Here is a 19,675-nt window from a genome sequence, read left to right as displayed (position 1 = left end):
AAAATATTGCAAATCGAGTCGGACATTCTCAAATACGAATAAAAAGGAGATGCGTATAGAGGCAAACATTTTCGAATATGAGCTATTTATATCAACTTATAGCAAGCTCAGTGGTATGAGGCCCGAACTTTGTCACAATTGAGATTCTCTCTCAAAAGCTTGTAAGTCAACCTCAACTGTCCTGACATACTCTCAGCCCGCGCACGACGCCTCAGTGTTGTTTCACTGCTTTAAAGAGTTTATTTTGGTTTGGATGAGCGACACCTGCATCTCAGCATCAGCCAACACTGTTTTTTGAGCTCAAGCTCCTTCAAAACGGCGGCAGCATGCTTCTTTTCCCGTTCATTCCTCAATGCGTAGGTGCTTTCTGTTCTTGTTCTCCTTCCAACACTCGCTCACCCCACAGACCATTTGGAGCATCTTCTTGCTCAGTTGCATAGTCCACGTCCGATTTTTCAAACACCCTAGGGCCTGCGAAAACGTCCGAAAAATCGGCCAGTTGGAAAAAATTAATGCACGTCATTTACTGCCCTTAAAGGGAAGCTGAAACGGTTTTCAATTTCCATGAATTGCTGGGATTGGGAAGAACAGACCTAATAATTTACGGTTCCGAAATTTTTTTCTTCGTTTTGTTAATATAAGAGGCGGAAATCGCTTTCTAAATCACCCCCGCGGACATGCCCCCATCGCTTCCCGGAGCGCCGGGTGAGGTGGTTGCCAGAGGAGAGAACCGGCGAGAGTGACGTCACGCACGGGGACCGAGCTGCCGCACCGGCGTGCTGGCATGTGTTGGCATGCCTCTTTCCGTCCTGTGCTTTACTGAACGACGCTACGAGAGATTTGCCGCCGCCACCGCCGCTCACGTTTGTTTTCTTTTGCGATTTTAGTAAACTGTTCTTTCCTTCAGTGCTGCGTGAGTGCCTACAGCCAAGGGTGCCCAACATGCCCTCGTTCTGTGCAGCATTCGGCTGCGCGAACACAGGCGGGAGAGACGATGTGGTGTTTCACAGGTTCCCGAAGGACAAGAAGCTTGCAGCGCAGTGCGGTGAGGAGAGATAAGTTCGTGCTGACGAAATCAATTGTGCTGTGCTCGGACCATTTCCGCGATAGCCGGATAGCCTTACGACAAATGTGGAAACGCGTTGTTGCTAGCGTTGCTATACTTCGTTTCATACATCAGGTGCAACGCTGTGGAGGCTTGAGATACTTCTTGCAGTGGCTGCGTTCGCACTTAGAAAAAGTTCGGTGTTTCTTGACCCGATTTTTGAGAAAATTTTTCATATATAAGCTCAGTTCTGAATGAAAAAAAAAAAAAAAAAGAATTTACCCACAGAAACAATACGGCTACTAACACGTTCTTTTGAATCAATTTTCTTTTCGGCATTTTCTAATTGCAGCCCGTCGCGGCAGCTTCACGTGCATGCTCGCGCGAGCAAACGCCGCTGGCACGCTGCGAAGCCTAGACGGAAACGCACGCAGTAATAAATTTTGGTGACCGGACTTTGTGCGTAGCTTCCACAGCGTTGCACCTAAGGTATGAAATGGAGTATAGGCTTGCCTAGTGACATTCGACGTACGCTTGCAGTTATCGTGTTTACCACATGGCGGTGCTAAAACTGCCTAACATCTTTATGTCAACACTAGCATGGAGCACGCATACCGATTCTTGATTGAGCCACAATCGCAAAGTCGTCGAACCATAGTATGAATATTGCACATATAATACCTCTGGCCATCTCTGGATGTGTATGATAAGCAACTTCCATGACTGTACCTCGCAGCACTGCATGTGCGCGCTTTGAAACGCGGCACTTATGTTCGCGATCGTGTATCAACACTAAAAATCCATGGGACTTTAGACAAGCAGCGCCAAGGTGCTTGACATCGCGGAATTGCACCCGTGTTTACAATCTAATGAGAAGTTAGTGCTTCGGCATTCTTCCAGCAGCAAGTTCCCAGTGACACATTAGCGCATTTTTTCTCCCGTCATTGGAACGTGCAGCTACATGAAAAAAAAAAAAAAAACAACATACGTACCAGCTAAGATTTCCAACGCGCGAGAAGGTGCACACATCGCTCTCGCTTTTGGCACACTCAACATTGTCGTTGCCGCCGTTGCCGCCATTGCCGCCATCGTTTTCCGTATCGGCTGTCGGTTCGAACATGTACGGCGAAAATACAAGCTGTCCGAGACAGCGAGAATGTTCCATAATGCTTACAACTCAGCTATGAAGCCAGAACAGAAGCTTACACTCTGAAACGGCGGCGTCGACCGGCCACTGCCGTGAGTGACGTCACAGCGGCCCCGACCAATCACGGGCAGCAGCGGCGTTCGCGCGATACCCTGAGGCGCTGGTGCGCGTTTTCATGAAAAAAGAGCCGCTTGCGCTTGTTTCCGCCCTTTTTGAACCAGATATTCGTGTTCAGCGGACTCAAAACTGTAGAATGCCGTAGAGAACTCATTTTTTTCAAAAAGTGTTTCAGCTTCCCTTTAAGGGCTGAAACCGCCACAGGCACATTCGAAAACGCTCTGAAGGCCTGTTGGTACACGTATCAGGCATATCGGCACTCATACTGTGACAGGAAATACCGGGTGCACGCGTGTATAATTAAGGAACACATACTGTGTCGCGTGGCAATAGCCCCTTCCCACGCTTGTTATGCTTCACTGCAATACTTCCGCGTATGCTTCACCAAGTAACATTTCTGTGCAGAGGCGAAGCTGACTTTCGATTTGATGCTGATACAATTTTGATTAAAAAAATGCAGCATGCGTTGTAGCAATGTCAACTTACTCTATAAGCTTTCGGGAAATTAGTACAGTAGCCTCAATATGAGAGCGCTAACACTTACACACACTCTGAAAAATTCAGGCTGAAACGCGTGCGCTCAGGGCATGTCAGCCTCCAGTGCCCGGCCTCCTAACCAGCCTCCTAGCCGCGTGCACCACCTTGCAGCTCCCCAACATTAGTGAGACACGCTGCGCACTGCCGTCGGATCACCTGTTCTTCTTACACTGTGGTTTATTATGAAATATTTTGAAATCCTGTAGAAATCACTAACGAGAATTCACATTTGTAAAGCTGCATGCAACTTTAGGATTTCGCAACTTTGCCTAAATTATAGATCATCATCATCATCAGCCTGGTTACGCCCACTGCAGGGCAAAGGCCTCTCCCATACTTCTCCAACTACCCCGGTCATGTACTAATTATGGCCATGTTGTCCCTGCAAACTTCTTTATCTCACCAAACTTTCTGCCGCCCCCTGATATGCTTCCCTTCCCTTGGAATCCAGTCCGTAACCCTTAATGACCATCGGTCATCTTCCCTCCTCATTACATGTCCTGCCCATGCCCTCCCATTTCTTTTTCTTGATTTCAACTAAGATGTCATTAACCCGCGTTTGTTCCCTCACCCAATCTGCTCTTTTCTTATCCCTTAACGTTACACCCATCATTCTTCTTTCCATAGCTCGTTGCGTCGTCCTCAATTTAAGCAGAACTCTTTTCGTCAGCCTCCAGGTTTCTGCCCATATGCGAGTACTGGTAAGACACAGCTGGTTATACACTTTTCTCTTGAGGGATAGTGGCAACCTGTTGTTCATGATTTCAGAATGCCTGCCAAACGCACCCCAGCCCATTCTTATTCTTCTGGTTATTTCGATTTCATGATCCGGATCCGTGGTCACTACCTGCCCGAAGTAGATGTATTCCCTTACCACTTCCAGTGCCTCGCTACCTATCGTAAACTGCTGTTCTCTACCGAGACTGTTAAACATTACTTTAGTTTTCTGCAGATTAATTTTTAGACCCACCCTTCTGCTTTGCCTCTCCACATCAGTGAGCATGCATTGCAATTGGTCCCCTGAGTTACTAAGCAAAGCAATATCATCTGCGAATTGCAAGTTACTAAGGTATTCTCCATTAACTCTTATCCCCAATTCTTCCCAATCGAGGTCACTGAATACCTCCTCTGAATTACAGATACAAACATCCAAGTACTAACTTGCAGTATTTGAACGTCCAGGACCACACCTGCTTACTTTTAACTATCCTGTTGTAGCACATTTTTTGCAAGTCACATGCCAAATTTTTAACACAAGAAAAACTGTAACTACTCTTTTTTATTGACTTAGATAAAACTTAATTCGCATATTTGTAAGCAGCACACAAGATTAGATGTGTCCTGAAGGTTTCGTGTTTCAAGAGCATTGCATGAATACAAAACCAACCAATATTGAGGCTGGTGTTCGGTTTAAGCAGCAGTTCCATTTAAGGGATGACGTAGTATGAAAGTGAGAAGTGACTTTCTGGATTTGTTTTTTCGTCAAGTACGTTTGCCTTATGAAAGGTTTGATAAAAATTTTCCTGAATCGATTTCAGTAAATTTGGTGTTCTTGTGCTCAGCAACACCTGGGCAAGATGCTAGAGCCTAAAGGTTTTCCATATGTTCAATAGACAAAAGAGGTAGTGGCAGTAAAACTTTAAATGCAATTTTTTCAACTTTCTTTTTTTTCATGAAGTGCTTTTGCCTTAAGGATGTTTTGATAATGTTTGCATCAACTGATTTCAGTTAACTAGGTATCATATTTTTTAGCGATATCACAGCTACACCCTAAAAATTTTAAAATTAATTAAGGGGTTTTACGTGCCAAAACCACTGTCTGGTTATGAGGCATGCCGTAGTGGAGGACTCCGGAAATTTTGACTACCTGGGGTTTTTTAACGTGCACCTAAATCCAGGTACGTGGCTGTTTTCGCATTTCGCCCCTATCGAAATGCGGCTGCCGTGGCCGGGATTCGATCCCGCGACCTCATACTCAGCAGCCAAAACCATATCCACTGAGCAACCAAGGCAGGTACAGCTACACCCTAAAGCTTTCTGTTGTTTTTTCTTAAAGGTGATAGCTTATTATTTAGATCAAATGTAGGCTAATTACTGCCACACTGTTTTTTCTTCCCAACTTTGGTATTAATTTGTGATAACCACAATTACTTTATTGTTGTCAGCTTAGCTTTAGGATGTGCAGTGGGCCTTTGGAAATGTCTGCATTTTCTTAAACACACTTTATTTTAATGAGAAATTACTAGAAAGGCCCGTAAGAAATGACCCAATTAGGACTATTGCATTCTGTCATATCTTTTCTTCCAAGTGAGATATTGGAAATCTACATACCTATCAGCATTCTACAATATATCTGCACACAAAAGTTAAGCAACATCTGTTGAAAAAAAAAAAAAAGATTTCATGACTCTCATCTCCCCTTAATCAGTCAATCACTTTGTTCTTACCTGTTCCAGTTCCTGTAGAACAGTTACGAGACGAGCACGTGCAGCATCAGTCTTCTGCCTTTGCCTCTGGAAGTCTGGCCCTTTTTCCATCTGCGATTGCAGTTGCAAAAAATTTGTGAAGGGCAAGTTTTTCTGAACAGATGTGAACAAGCAAAACACAAAATGCAACATTCCCATATGCAATTTAAGGCACCCTCAATATGACTGTCTATGGAATGATCTTCAGCCCCCTTCATATGTATTTCGATGGGAGGGGAAGGGTTCACACATAAATGGGTCTTTTCTTCCTTGGCCCGTTTGATATGACTATTCTGCTATATTGACTGGTACGTTCAACAATTTTGCAGTTGGGATGCATTACAAAAGAAATGCAAGACAGCGACACGGCCTACTAAGATCACCAACTATAAAAAAAATGCACAGCTCACACAGTCAAAATTTGCACAACACCTGCGCCAGCAAATAAGATATGTGGCAGCCAGTACAAGCACTTCCCATTTGTGGCAGCAGTAATGAATCATAGCACCAGTTTCTCTTTTCGCTTCTTTTCTCTTAGTTTTGCGTGGTGAAATACGATGCTGTGGCTGTATGAAGCTCTGGTTTCTCCTTTCCATGGCAGTACAGTACCAAGATGGTGCCACTGGGTCAATGGAAAGCTGCGTATCCACAGTGCCTGATAGAATTTCCCAATTGGGATTTTCATATGGTTTTTGTTGGCAGCATACTAAAAATGTGAATTTTTCTCCACTTTAATTTAGATTGCTTTCTAATATTTCCTACGTGACAAAAGAACGCTTAGAAATCGCAGTAAAAAAAAAAAAAAGAATGTAGGTTTAATAAGTCGACAACTCTGATTGCGAAGTTACCCCTCAAAGGGGTGTACGGCTAATCAGAGCGGTGGGAGGCATACCCCTTGTCACCCATCGTGGGGAGGAGTCTGAGCAGCCTAACTTTCATATTGTACACTCCTTATTACTTTTTATTGTCATTGACGATTAATTGTACGCCTTTGTTTTTCAATGCTTCCCAGTGCTTTTGCAAATCTACTCCCCTTGACTAATGTCGTTATGTACTTTGTACCAGGTGTTTCTGTGTGGGCAGGTGAGCTCAAATGATATGCTTCACTGCATTATTAACTATTTTATTAGAGTATTTTACTTATAAATTTAGTTTTCTATATTAATTGATAACACTACACTTACAAAAATTTACACTGTTTCCATATGTTTTTCACTCATTGTTACTAAGTATACTTTTCATGTTTTGCCCTCATTACTCTATGCCCCACTTGGTTTGTGCAAGATATTTTTAAATGTATTATTTATTTATTAACACTCAGCTTTTTTGTTAAAACAAACAAACAAGCAAACAAAAGGGTAGATGAAATATTGATTTCTTGAAAATTCCAATTCTAGCAAAACAAATTCTTGGGTCAAAATAAAACCTGAAAGAGGTATGTTGAATTTTTTAAAAGTAGGAATTGAGAATGCTGAACCATACATATGAAAAATATTGTACCTGCATGCACAAGTACACACACAGGAAGACAAAAAACAGTTTTCTGTTTCTTCAAAAGCCTCAAAACAAAGGCATACCTATTATTTTCAGACAGATAGGCCTATACCAACAAAAAGGGGGTGTACACAGGTGCATGCCGTAGACTTGCATTAATTTGACACTGACGGGACTGACAAAACTGATAGAATTATCTGGCAGGTTGAACTAAACAAGAGGCAGAAAAAAATGCGAAAGCATAACACTGACTTATTTGGCATATCATTTCAAATAGGGACCCTCGGTTAACCCCCATTTTTTCCGATTTATTTGGCAATATTTCCCAAATTTTGACACACCTGAATGGGATGTGCACCTAATTTTTATGGGTTGACAGTAGAAAACTAATGTAGAAATGACATTAGAGCTTCTGAAAAAAATAAAACAACACATGCCCAGTCTTTCCGCAAAAAAAAAAAAAAAAAAGTAGCGCAGCTTTGATTTTACCACACAGAAAAAACAAAACATTAGCAAACTTTGCCTTGAATAAATGGAAATTTATTTACACTTAGGCTATGTTCCCACTTAGGAAACGGCAAGTGGGTGGAAAGGTCAAAGCAGGCAGAAAACCTTTTCTGCGCATGTCCAAGATGTTTACATTTGTTTCGCCACTGCAGCGGAAACCACTGCTGCTTTCCCCTCCATCTAGTCTGCATATATTTGTCTGTGTGGTGACGCTCTTCATTGCACCATTTCAAATGGCATGGTCATTCATTGACCCATCAGTCATTAAAAGCTGTCATTTTGCGCAACTGCTTGTATCGTCCTTTCATCTACCATGAAAGAGGAAGAAGACAGTTAAGCAGAACGGCTTTCCGCTTCGCCATGCAAAAAAAATTGGTCCGAGATCAACTGGACTCGCCACCTGGTTTTCCGCCCATTTCGCCACCTAGACAGGCGGATTTTGTCAAGTTTTTGCCGCTTCCGCCTGCTCTGAGACCAAATGTGAACGTAGCCTTAATGTCCAGTGATGTCACTCTCAGCACTTTATTACAGCCTAAAGACGACACTGTCACATCCTTTGTATGGTCCTTTATACGTTTAATTATCTGCATTTATCAAACTACTCTGCAATGTTTCCAAATGAGATGGTGGTCCACACCTAGGCTAACCACTTTGCTAGTTCATTCTGCAGTGCATGCAATTCTCTGGAACGTAAAAAACACAACTTGCTGCCGCAAGCTTATCATGTAAAATATGTTTTCTTTTATGAGAGTTCGTAATCAGAGACTGAAAGCAGTGTAATGTCATTGTCATGCTGAAAGTTACTTGAAGCAAGAGCCCCTCTAGTGTTCTTTCACCACCAGAAGACTCAACAGAATGTTAAGAGACCAATGAAACTTTTTTGCAAACAGAATTAATTTTTTGTAAAACTTTACACATTTGTAAAATTAATACACGAGCCAAAATTCATAAAATTCCCAGAAAATGTGGGTAGTTGGCAGGTATACATTTATGCCCTTGTCATAGGGAGTGATTAGAAGCTGTGATGTCTGAAGATATTCAGGACTAGCAAGTACATTTGCTCAACAATCATATTTCACAATAAATGTGAAAAAGAAGTAATGTTTAAAAAATTTAAAGGGGAAAGGGGGCAGCCTTCCGAGAGAAATTATAGGCTTCCTTCTGCATGTGCTATAGTATTCACTATGAACTGCAACATGCTAGCTGTGGCTGGAGCACTCTTTCGGTCAATCTGGTGGTGCTAGCATGCCAATTTCTCAAGAAAAATGTGGAGACAGTTTCACCATTCTAGCAAGGCACCTAATACTGAACTTTCTGGTATAAGGTAAAATTATTCACTCTGTTTTTATTCCAAATCTGCCATTAGCCCTTTGTGATAGGCGTAAATACAGATTGAAATAGTTTCACTTTATACAGGCCCTGGGGACACAGATGCCAGCCCACTGGACCCGCTGCAGCGCGCACCTCCCCAATATCTAGTTTGTTCGCAACACCTATAAATATTCCCCCCCCCCCCCCAACTATAAATATTCCTCTCACCTTCAGTTTGGCAATGCTTTGGCTTAGTTCATCAAAGGTCAAAGGAACAGCTGCAATGTCCAATGGGGCACCTCCAGAAACCACCAGTAGCTCACCATAGGCCCGTTTTAGCTCAGTTAAGGCAGCCTGGAGGAGAGGGAAAAAAAAAAAAAAACCACTAGCCATAGTGTTCTCAACAGAAAAAGCCACTCTAAACTTCAAGTGAAGTTTCATAATTAATGTCAGTTAACATCATAATTAATGCCGTACAGCAATGCTACACATCCTCCATATACACTGACTAAATCAAAATGAACTCGGAGATAGTTGCACAATGACATAGTGTGAAGCACTTGAAAGTCTTAAAAACCCATCATTCACAGATGTGGGTAAAAAATCTAGAGGGAACAGGAAAGACCTGAAAGGCAATATGTATATCAATAAAGCAAATATAGAAACCTGCCCAAAAAATAAATGTAGGAGCCTAACCTGAAATTAAGACAAAAATGTAGAGCTTCACACTAGCATGATCATTACATAGCGGGAAGAAAAAAAAAAGGACAAAGGGGGGAAAAAAAAGAAGGAAAAAGAAAAGGTTCAGACAGCGGAGAAAGATGAAGTGACCAACAAAAGATTTTATGAAGCAGGATGCCACCAGTGGAAATCCTGGCACAGCAATCGACTTGACGTAGCGTGAGGGTCATGTTGGTGCAGCTGCTATGTCACCCGCGTCGTAACTAAAAGGCAGCGGGCTGATAACGAAATTCTAAGGCGAAGTTTTGTTTGCCTACTTTCCCAGGTACCCGCCGTGGTTGCTCAGTGGCTATGGTGTTGGGCTACTGAACACGAGGGCGCAGGATCGAATCCTGGCCACGGCGGCCGCATTCCAATAGGGGTGACATGCAAAAACACCTATGTACTTAGATTTAGGTGCATGTTAAAGAACCACTGGTGGTCGAAATTTCCGTAGTCCTCGACTACTCATAATCAGAAAGTGGTTTTGGCAAGTAAAACCCCATAATTTATATTTTTTACTTTCCCAGGTTTGGTGTGGCTGCTTGGCTGATGGGTCAATTGCTATCTTACCAGATATATTTGTGGATATAAACACAAAGGTTACATGAAAGTACTCGTCAAGTGCCTTATTATAACCTTTGCATGCTGACTGAGTATCCTCACTTGTGTTCTGCATTTAAAAAGAAGAAAGAAAGAACACCACTTCCTACAAAACGAACTTGAACATATAATGTTAGTTCACAAGCATCTCTAAAGAATACCAATCTGTTAATAAAATGGTGAATTACATTAAACATATTCTTTGGTTTACTTTATTTTCTTTCATTTAGCCATTCGGCACGTGACACTGGGTGTGGGTCCATTCTTGGCCAATCCTGAAGAGTGAGCTTGTCCCATACATCTCCTACATAAAACTTATCACACCAAGCCAAACCAAACAAGTTTCTGCATAGCATCAAATAATCATCACCAATCCTTAAAGGGTCGCTTCACATTAATTCCAATATGTGCTTTAGATCTGCAAAATTTTAAGCAACCTAAGGGAAGCTTTAGCCACACTGTGGTTCACAGCTTACCTATGACAAATAAAGAGACAACAAAAATAATTCAAAAAAGAAAAAAGAAGTGAATCATTACACAGGACTATTGCATGTCAGCGTGGGTTATCATACCTTCAACAGCAAGGCAAAGATATTTTCCAACAGCTCCAGAAGAATTTGCGAAAGAATTTGTTTTGTCATGTGAAATGCTCAGATGCTGCAGCCTAATGCCCATGGCATGGTGAAAACTTATGCGTTACATAGTGCAGATACATTTACTTAAATTCAAGGACAATTCAAGGATTTCAAGAATGCCAAAAATATTACAAGATGGGATAACAGACCTTATACGTATAGATACACTAAAAGTACTAAAATCTTCTTAGCCGCAATTTCTTGAAGCTAAGCGGCTGCTCAGTTAACACATGCTTCAAGTTCTTCAGGTCACTTTTCTAGATGACTTTCCCATTGCGATGATGTCAATTGATTTCTGACATGATTGAAAGTAGTTTCTGACTTAAGCCAAAGGTATACTGTCAAAGTCAAATCCCTGAAACTTATTCCCTACAAGGCATTTCAAGAACCGACGGCTCTACAATGGAGCCGTGATGCTGAAATGTGAATCAGCTAGCAAAATGGCAAAACGGTGGCACGATTTGGCTGCTTCATCTGGCTTTGTCTAGCTCGTCGATGGAAACGGAGATATAAACAAGACTTTCATTGGCGGCTGTGTACACGTAACATTGCAATAATTTAGGCACACCTGAAAAAGAATATATACAGGATTCATACCCACAAATTACAGACATTTCGTACAGTTTCCCTTTTTTTTTGCCACCGTGTGGCAAATCGACCTTGAAGAACTTGAAATTCTCACCATGCGTATGCCATGATGCATGGGATGGATGTTAATCACAAGAGCATCTGGTTGACTAAAAGTCACTGAACGCTTCCTTCCGAATTCTATAGTGTTTAAATTAAATAATATAGGAGATGCTACTGACCATACACACCGGAAAATTTCTATGCTCCAAAGTGCCTTTACAGACTTCCTGTTCTCTAATTATTCCTAATAGACGGCTAAAATATTATCAAGATATAACGTGACAATCTAAAAAACACAGTCTTTGTGCGACTTTACAGAATCCAGCGAAATTTCCAGCAAAGCTGTTTCTCTGTCGAGCACTTGCAGTAGGAATTTCAATTGCCTGTAATACTAACACACAGCTTAAAACATTGCCCGCACATCATTTTGCAAAGTGTGCCAGTTTGAATCTCATTTCTGCTACATTGAACACCAGCGTCACATCTCCTTCTGTTAAGACACCTAAATACAAGCATCTAATGCTTGCGTAACGCTGTTTTTAAATGACACAAATGAAACTTTGTGCGCATACCTGGCATAACGTGAGCCACTTTGAAAATTATGAAATCGTTCCCCAGTTCCGCTGACCGAGGACAATGGGAATGCCTACTAGATGCCTTGTCATACGTATGAAAATAAGGGAAAAAAAAGCAGTATTCACTAATTATTTGCGGAGTTCATAATTAACCCAGAGAAAACTAAGTTGGTGCCACAGGGAAGCAACTGCTAATTTTTTTCGCAATGCTGGCGTCATCAGGATCAACCAATTGTATCGCTATCGATTCAGTACGTGATTTAAACTTAAAATAAGCAATATTTAAAGGATCTGTCAACAATTTATTGTTTGAAAAACAAAGGAAGACGGTTGTAAGACGAGGAAAGCTTAAACATGGCAAGTGCTAACAGAATGCTTGAAGTCTTTAATACAATTACTACTCCATCTATTCTGATTCTTTTACCTGTGACTCAGCAAGCTAGGCTTGAATTTTGTAAGGATGACACCATAGTGCGATTATGTAAAATTTCTTCAGCATTAATAGACTCACTGATGATTTTGTTATTACTTAAACCTTATTCTTTATTCCTAGCAAGGCCTCGTGCTGCCGTGGCGGTGGCTACGGCTGTCAGCGTATCTGCGTGCGACAGCATCGGTTCGAGGCGGTGAGATAAAACAGCGGTGTTGGCTTTGACTGTAGGCCGTTTTGGATCTGTGGTCGTGGCAAAAGTCTGGAAAATCTGATGGCCGAAGGGCTCTTGCGTCCGAAATTTCAGACGTTTTTATACATTGACTCCATGGGGCATGTAGTGTCACGAAACCATCCGCATTATCGGGCATGTCCCAAAAATGGGACGTTTGGAAAATCAGTCATTGACTGTACACTGGCAACTCCTCTAGCCGACGACACGGCGTCATGCGTTACGATTCCTCTCTTTTACTCGAGCCAGCATTAGGGCGACTCTCATTCCCTCTCGATAAAATGACAGCTAATTTACACCTGATAGAAGCACAATTTCCCCGAGTTTTCTCTGACTATTTCAAGACGATTCAAGATCCCTGAGAATTCCCGGTAGGTAGACACCCTGAACCTGCTTCAACGTTCAAAAGAAGGGATCCAACCAAGTTCCTTTTCATTGCTGCTACACTAAGAAAGTGGTCGTAACTCCCTAGGATTAATCTTGCCACTGCGGATTAGATTTTTTTTCCAATGCGTTAACGTGCACACCACAACACGGATCCCACACAGGACAAGCATACTACAATAGTGTTAAAACATGTTTTTATGCTGCTTCTTTTACATCAAAGCTTACATGTTTAAACTTCGTTGCAACAAGCAAGGGCAGGCCCTGCACCTTTAACTATGGTATTAATGTGTAGCTTAAATAAACTTGTTGTTGGGTGAGTTGGTGTATTTTAGCAACCATTTTTTTACCTGCACGAACAAATGATCACAGAGAGAGCGAACAAGGACAGGCGGAGACAAGGACTGTGCCTGTCCTTGTCTGCTCTCTGTGGTCATTTGTTCGCGCAGTTAAAGAAATGTTTACAAAAAAGTATTAACATGTTCTGACCAAAAGACCTGCTCTGACAGCATAACACCTAAATATTTGGATGATAGATTATTTTTTATTTCTTGGCCACTTGAATATTTGATTTTGCTAATATTTCTAGTAAAGCTAACATGTACACATTTATGTTCAGTTACATGGAATTAGTGACACACCATCTTAGAGCACAGCTCTTAGGTGGCCGTTCCTGTGTTGAGCGGCAGCGGCATCCCTCGCCATAATGGAAAAAACAAGCACAGCGAAGGATGAAATAGCAAATGCACAGTTCAGCTGGGGATGAAAAATTGCGAAATTGAAGAGTGCGGGAGGAGAAAAGCATAGGAGGAGAGCACAATGAAAGCATAAGGAGGAAAGCTAAGGACAGTATGGCAAAAAGGTGAGGAGGAAAGCTGTGTGCCGCACGAGACATGCTCCATGGCAGGAACCAGGTATGCGGCGAGCGCGTCCACCGATACCATATATGGAAACAAAGCACTGGTATGAGCTTTAGATCTACTGCGCATGTGCTACTTCGCCAAATGCTCGTGGGGCTATAGTAGTTCAGGTGCAACCAAATTAGGAAGGCCATTAACCTTCAAAAAAAGACACTCCCTTACCAAAACAGGAATTGGCCTCTGGTGCAGTATACAGCCACTACTTCCCTCATGACTCCTGCAATTAACCCATGGCTTTAAGTCCCCAGGGCCTGTGGAGCACCTGACAAAGGTGGCAGTCACACTTATGAAACAACACAGGGTGCTAGAATATCTGGATCCAGAGAGGCTGCTACTGGAAATTAATCCTGGCAACACGTAACACACAAACTCTCTTGAGTGAGGGTAGCTTAGCAGGGCTCTTTGAATTATTAGGCATTGCCTGGGATATTATTAACCTTAGTGAGGTTAGAAGAACTGACGAGGCTCATAAAGTGCTAACAGCCATATCCTCTGCTACAGAAGTCTTCCAGACAAGAAAGAATACGGGGTAGGATTTCTAATTCATAACGACATAGCGGGCAACACTGATGAATTCTACAGCATTAATGAAAGGGTAGCAGTCGCCTTAACGGGAGATGCGCCTCGAAACAACTTTTTTTTTTTATTACTTGTATTAAAAGTTTCAAAATTCAGACAAGTTTAGAGTTTTCTATGAAGATTTCAAATATGGCACTACTTTTTGTGTAGCTGTTATAGTTTCTGAGTTATGTGGTGCAGAATGGCAAAATATAGTTATCTTTATGGGCACTTTTTATGTCATAAATTTTCACAAAAAGCATTGTGCTGTAGCTTGCGTAGCTCTTTGTAGATCGCAAAGTGCTGATATCTAGCTAAACAGAGTGTACAATTACTGAAACTATGCAAAAAGAATTAGAACATCTAAATTAACTTTTTTTTCAATTCTCTGAAATATAACGATGTACTTTTGCAACTTATTGCTTGGAGATATTGCAATTTCAAGTAGATAAAAGCACAGTACATATCTTCAAGAATATGTATGCCAAATTTTATTAGTACAGGACAATGGTAAGTGTACAAGGTTAATTTGATGTGATTGTGAAAAGAAATTAATTGAAGTGTCCTAATTGCTTTTTATAGTTCCAGTAATTGTACACGCTGTTTGAATAGACATCGGCACTTTGCAGTCTACAAAGAGCTAAATAAGCTACAGCACAAAGCGTTTTGAAAAAAATTATAACTGAATAAAGTACCTGCAAAATCAACATTTTGCCACTGTGTAGGACTTAACTCAAGAGCTCAAAATTTATTACACAATAAAGTACCCGCAAAATCACTATTTTGCCATTGTGTAGGACTTAACTCAAGAACTATAGGAGCTACACAGAAACTAATAACATATTTGAAATCTGCTTGAAATGCTCTGTAAGTGGGTGGATTTTCAGATCTCTAGTACAAATATTAAAGAAATGTTTTTTCAAGGAGGGTCTCCCACCAATAAAGCTAAACAGGAGATATAGATTAAAGGTAGTACCTTCAGTCATGATGATGAAAAAGTAGAACAGTTTTATGAAGATGTTGAATTAGCAATGAGAAAAGTACAAGCTCACTATACTGTAGTCATAGGCGACTTCAATGTAAAAGTGGGGGAAAAGCAAGCTGGAGAACAAGCAATTGGCAACTATGGCACCAATTCTAGAAATAGTAGAGGAGAAATGATAGAATTTGCAGAAAAGAATACACTCTGAATAATGACCACTTTCTGCAAGAAGTGCAGTAACAGGAAGAGGACATGGAAAAGCCCCAATGGAGAAACAATAAATGAAATAACTTTAATTCTCTCTGCCAATCCCAGCGTAGTGAAGGATGTCGAAGTGTTAGGTAAGCTAAAGGGCAGTTACCATAGGTTAGTGAGGTCTCAGACTGCTCTCAATTTGAAGAGAGCCGTAACTAGGCTAATTTCAGAATCAGCAACTGAGTTGGGAGGCAAGGCACCAAGGCAACCAGTAAATAAGCTCTCCCAAGTAACAATGGACCTAATAAAGAAACGACAAAGCATGAAAGCGTCAAAACTCAAGAAATAATATCTGTCAAATCATATCAAGAGATCACTGAACTGTCAAAGTTTGTAAACAAGAAGAAAGCAATATACAAAATCACAACTTCAGAAAGATTGAGGAAGCAGTAAAATATGGCCACAGCATGAAATTGGTGAGAATAAAACTTGGCATGGCACCGGCCAAGATGTATGAAGCGAAAGCTAAGCAAGGTAATGTCCTCAGCAATATTGATGATATAGTAAACGCAGCAGCAGAATTCCATACTGACCTGTAGAGTACTCAGAGCAGCCTTCACTGGAAGTAGTGATTAACAAGATACAAAGGCACCTTCTATAACTAGCTATGAAGTTAGAAGGGCCTTGCAAGACATGTCCCGGGGAAAAGCGGCAGGAGAAGATGGCTTAACAGTCGATGTAATAAAAGACGGAGGAAATATACTTGAAAAGCTTGTGCCCTTTATACACAACGCCTCAAAACTTCAAGTGTACCAGGGAGCTGGAAGAATGCCAACATTATACTAATCCATAAGAGGGAACATGTTGAAGAATTGAATTATTTGCAGATTAGGCTGCTTTCAGTATTCTAAAAATATTCAACCAAATAATTTCCAATAGAATCAGGGCAACACTTGACTTCAATTAACCAAGAGAACAAGGTGGCTTAAAGGGATATTCTACAAAGGATCACATCCATTTCATCATTTTGATAACTATAAAATCTGCAGTATATACAAGCAATCTCTTTATATGGCTTTAATGGAATATGAAAAGCCATTTAATTCAGTAGAGATTACAGAAGTCATGGAGGCATTGGGTAATTAAGGAGTACAGTAGGCATACATGAGTATATCTACAAAGGTAACACAGCTACCTTGGTCTTCCACCAAGAAAAGTAGAAGATTACCTATCAAGAAAGGGATCAGGGAGGGAGACGCAATCTCGCCACTGCATGCTTAGAAGTGCTCTAGCTATTAGACTGGGAAGGCTTACAAGTGAGGATCAATGGCAAATATCTCAACATCTTTCAGTTTACTGATGACATTGTCCTCTTCAGCAACACTGAGGATGAATTGCAACAAATAATTGAGGGCCTTAACCAAAGAAGTGTAATAGTAGGATTGAAGATTATTATGCAGAAGATGAAGGTAACGTTCAATAGCCTGACAAGAGAACAAGAATTCATGATCACCAGTCAGCCTCTAGAGTCTGTGCAGGAGTATGTTCATCTAGGTCAATCACTCACAGGGGTCGCTGATAATGAGAAGAAAATTTACAGAGAAATAAAACTGGGTTGGAGTGCACACGGCAGGCATTATCAGATACTGACTGGGAGCTTACCACTGTGGTTGAAAAGAAAAGGTTGAAAATCATTACATTCTGTCAATGCTAACATATGTGGGGACGATAGACTGATGTGTCCCCTGATGTTTTCTCTGCATGGCTCTCAGTCTCCTACAATTCGGCTTCTCCACGTAGCTAAGTGCCAGTGGAGGGTCGGTGTGGTTGCAGACTAGAGTGTTGCCCTGCTAACGGCACCTAAAGGCAAGGTCACTCCGAGAAAAACAGGAGTAGACTGTTCCTGTTTGGCTTCAGGTTGGGAAGCTGCGTGGACATTTCGCGCGACCATCCTGTGAAAGGCTTAGGAGCAGGACACTATAATGGACGAACAAGATCCTCTTAACGTGCCACCATTCACATGACCACACATGCGAACCATTAGGCGTTGGTGTCCAGTGTGGAGGTGAACATATTCGCTTGCTATCTGCTCGTGGTGAGCTGAACTACTTCAATTTGTCGCGCGCCCATCGGAATGTTCTATTTTGGCTGACTAGATTGGTGTGTGAAATGTTCATTAAATACTCTTGCTATTGTTTGCACTACTGTGTTCCTCTGTCTCAAGACTATGTGTGAGACCCCACATATATAATGTAGAAACTTGGAGATTAACAAAGAAGCACGAGAACAAGTTAAGGACTATGCAAACAGTGATGGAACGAAAGATGTCAGGCGTAACGTTGAGACAGGAAGAGAGCGTTGTGGATCAGAGAGCAAATGGGGATAGGCAATATCGTAGCTGACATGAAGAGAAAAAGAAATGGAGCTGTGCAGGCCATATAATGCGCAGGATAGACAACCTGTGGACCATTAGAGCTACAGAATGGGTGCCAACAGAAGGGAAGCGCAGTCGAGGACGGCAGAAATTTAGGTGGGTGATGGAAAGGGGAAATTTGCTGGCGGAAGTTGGAATCAGCTAGTGCGAGACATGTGTAAATGGAGATCGTAGGGGGAGGCCTTTGTCCTGCAGTGGACATAAAAATGGGCTGATGATGATTATTGCTAATCTGACCTACTTAACCTATATCGAGAATTACATCGCTAATAGAACTTTGGGTTATTTGCGCCACTACTTTTATAATGGACCATCCTATTTCAAGTTACTACTACAGCAAACTCGAATACAGACGAAATAGAGTATGCATCTTCCATTTTCAATTTACTGAACCTTATTACCACATTAAGACTTCTCAACATTACTCCACTTATTTTATATGTTCAACTTATGATCGAATTGCTCCTCTAACAGCAAATAAAACTAACCTTTAATTTAGACATCTTAACTGATATCTCCATTGCAACATAAACACTCTTAAAAAAGTTCGGACCCTTTGGGGCTTATCTTCTCCCACAACAATAATTATCAGCCTTGCTTGCTACTTTCCTGTCGAGAATGCTGTGTCGCACTGATAACGTACGAGCCGTTCATAACTTGGAAGTACCATGCTTGCAGCATTAAAGAAACGAAAAGTGGGCAAGACAGATGACGATTATTGTTGTGGGACACGATAAGCCATAAACAGTTGGAAAAAAAAAACTAGTGTGACTAGATTTGATGCATCAAATCTAGTCACACTAGCTTTCTTATGCTCTTTTTTAGCTCACACATTCTGCGACTGGAATCGCCTTCACACAGAAATCCTAAACAATAATAATATTCGCAAGTATCATACAACATTAACTAGCCTACACTGTGTAGCCTGAATGTGGTGATTACTGACCATGTTCCTTTTTAATTCTTTCCAAAATGAGGTTAAACTGTATAACTGTAAAGCTGCCTTCTAGGTGTGCGCTCACTTATTTTTTTGCATCTACCATTAGCCAAACTTGTACGATTAGAAAGTAACTGTTTACTCATCGCATTATTTGTCTAGCTTGCTCAAACCACTCCCTTTTGTAATAATTTCCAGCCCTGGTGCCGTAAATAAATAAATAAAGAAAGAAAGAAACACTGTAAGAAACATTTCTTGGCCGAGGGGCAGTCACCTTGCACTGCATACAATATGTGTAATATTTAAAGCTATGACGTTAAACACACAGCTAAACTCAGTTTTCCCGTCTAAGTTAACCAACTAGTTGTCACTCTTGGCCACTTATTTTTTCTGTGCATGAAAGTCTCTTGTCTTCATTAGTGAAATGACAACTTAGCTAATGAACCAGCATTTAAGGGCACAGGGTAAGAAAAAAATTTGAAAAAAATATTTTTCTTTCTTTTTTTTTAGAATTTGAGAAGTTCATCTCTTTCTTCAATGTTTCATAGTCGCACTTTTCTTAGGAAGTCATACTGTGGGCTGAAGAACAGCTTTTCCGAAACAATGTAGTGAGCGGCCACGCATTCTTTTCGGATACTCTTCGCTTTATTGTCAGTTTCTTGAGCCAAAAATTTTCACCAGCAAATTCTAAAGCTCATCTGTAATTAGCGACATATAAATAATGGTCTGGCAACTATGGCAGATCGCCCCCCGCCCCCTTTTTTTAGCCAAGAAAACCGTGAGATACTCCGCATGTTTTTTCCGCGATTCTGCAACC

At 41.2% G+C, this 19,675-nt stretch overlaps 1 protein-coding gene across 1 annotated transcript in view; it reads right to left on the bottom strand.

Moving 5' to 3' along the window:
• Positions 1–19,675, bottom strand: part of LOC142588037 (serine/threonine-protein kinase 31-like) — a 139,003-nt gene that overhangs the window by 99,931 nt on the left and 19,397 nt on the right. Inside the window, exons 4-5 of the mRNA XM_075699509.1 lie at positions 8,852–8,977; positions 5,294–5,383 (exon numbers count right to left, since the gene is read on the bottom strand). Of these exons, the coding sequence (XP_075555624.1) occupies positions 5,294–5,383; positions 8,852–8,977 (216 nt within the window). The remainder of the gene's footprint in view (positions 1–5,293; positions 5,384–8,851; positions 8,978–19,675) is intronic.

Source organism: Dermacentor variabilis, chromosome 1 (genome assembly GCF_050947875.1).
Source record: "Dermacentor variabilis isolate Ectoservices chromosome 1, ASM5094787v1, whole genome shotgun sequence".
Taxonomy (NCBI): domain Eukaryota; kingdom Metazoa; phylum Arthropoda; class Arachnida; order Ixodida; family Ixodidae; genus Dermacentor; species Dermacentor variabilis.
This window is presented reverse-complemented; position numbering and strand designations above follow the sequence as displayed.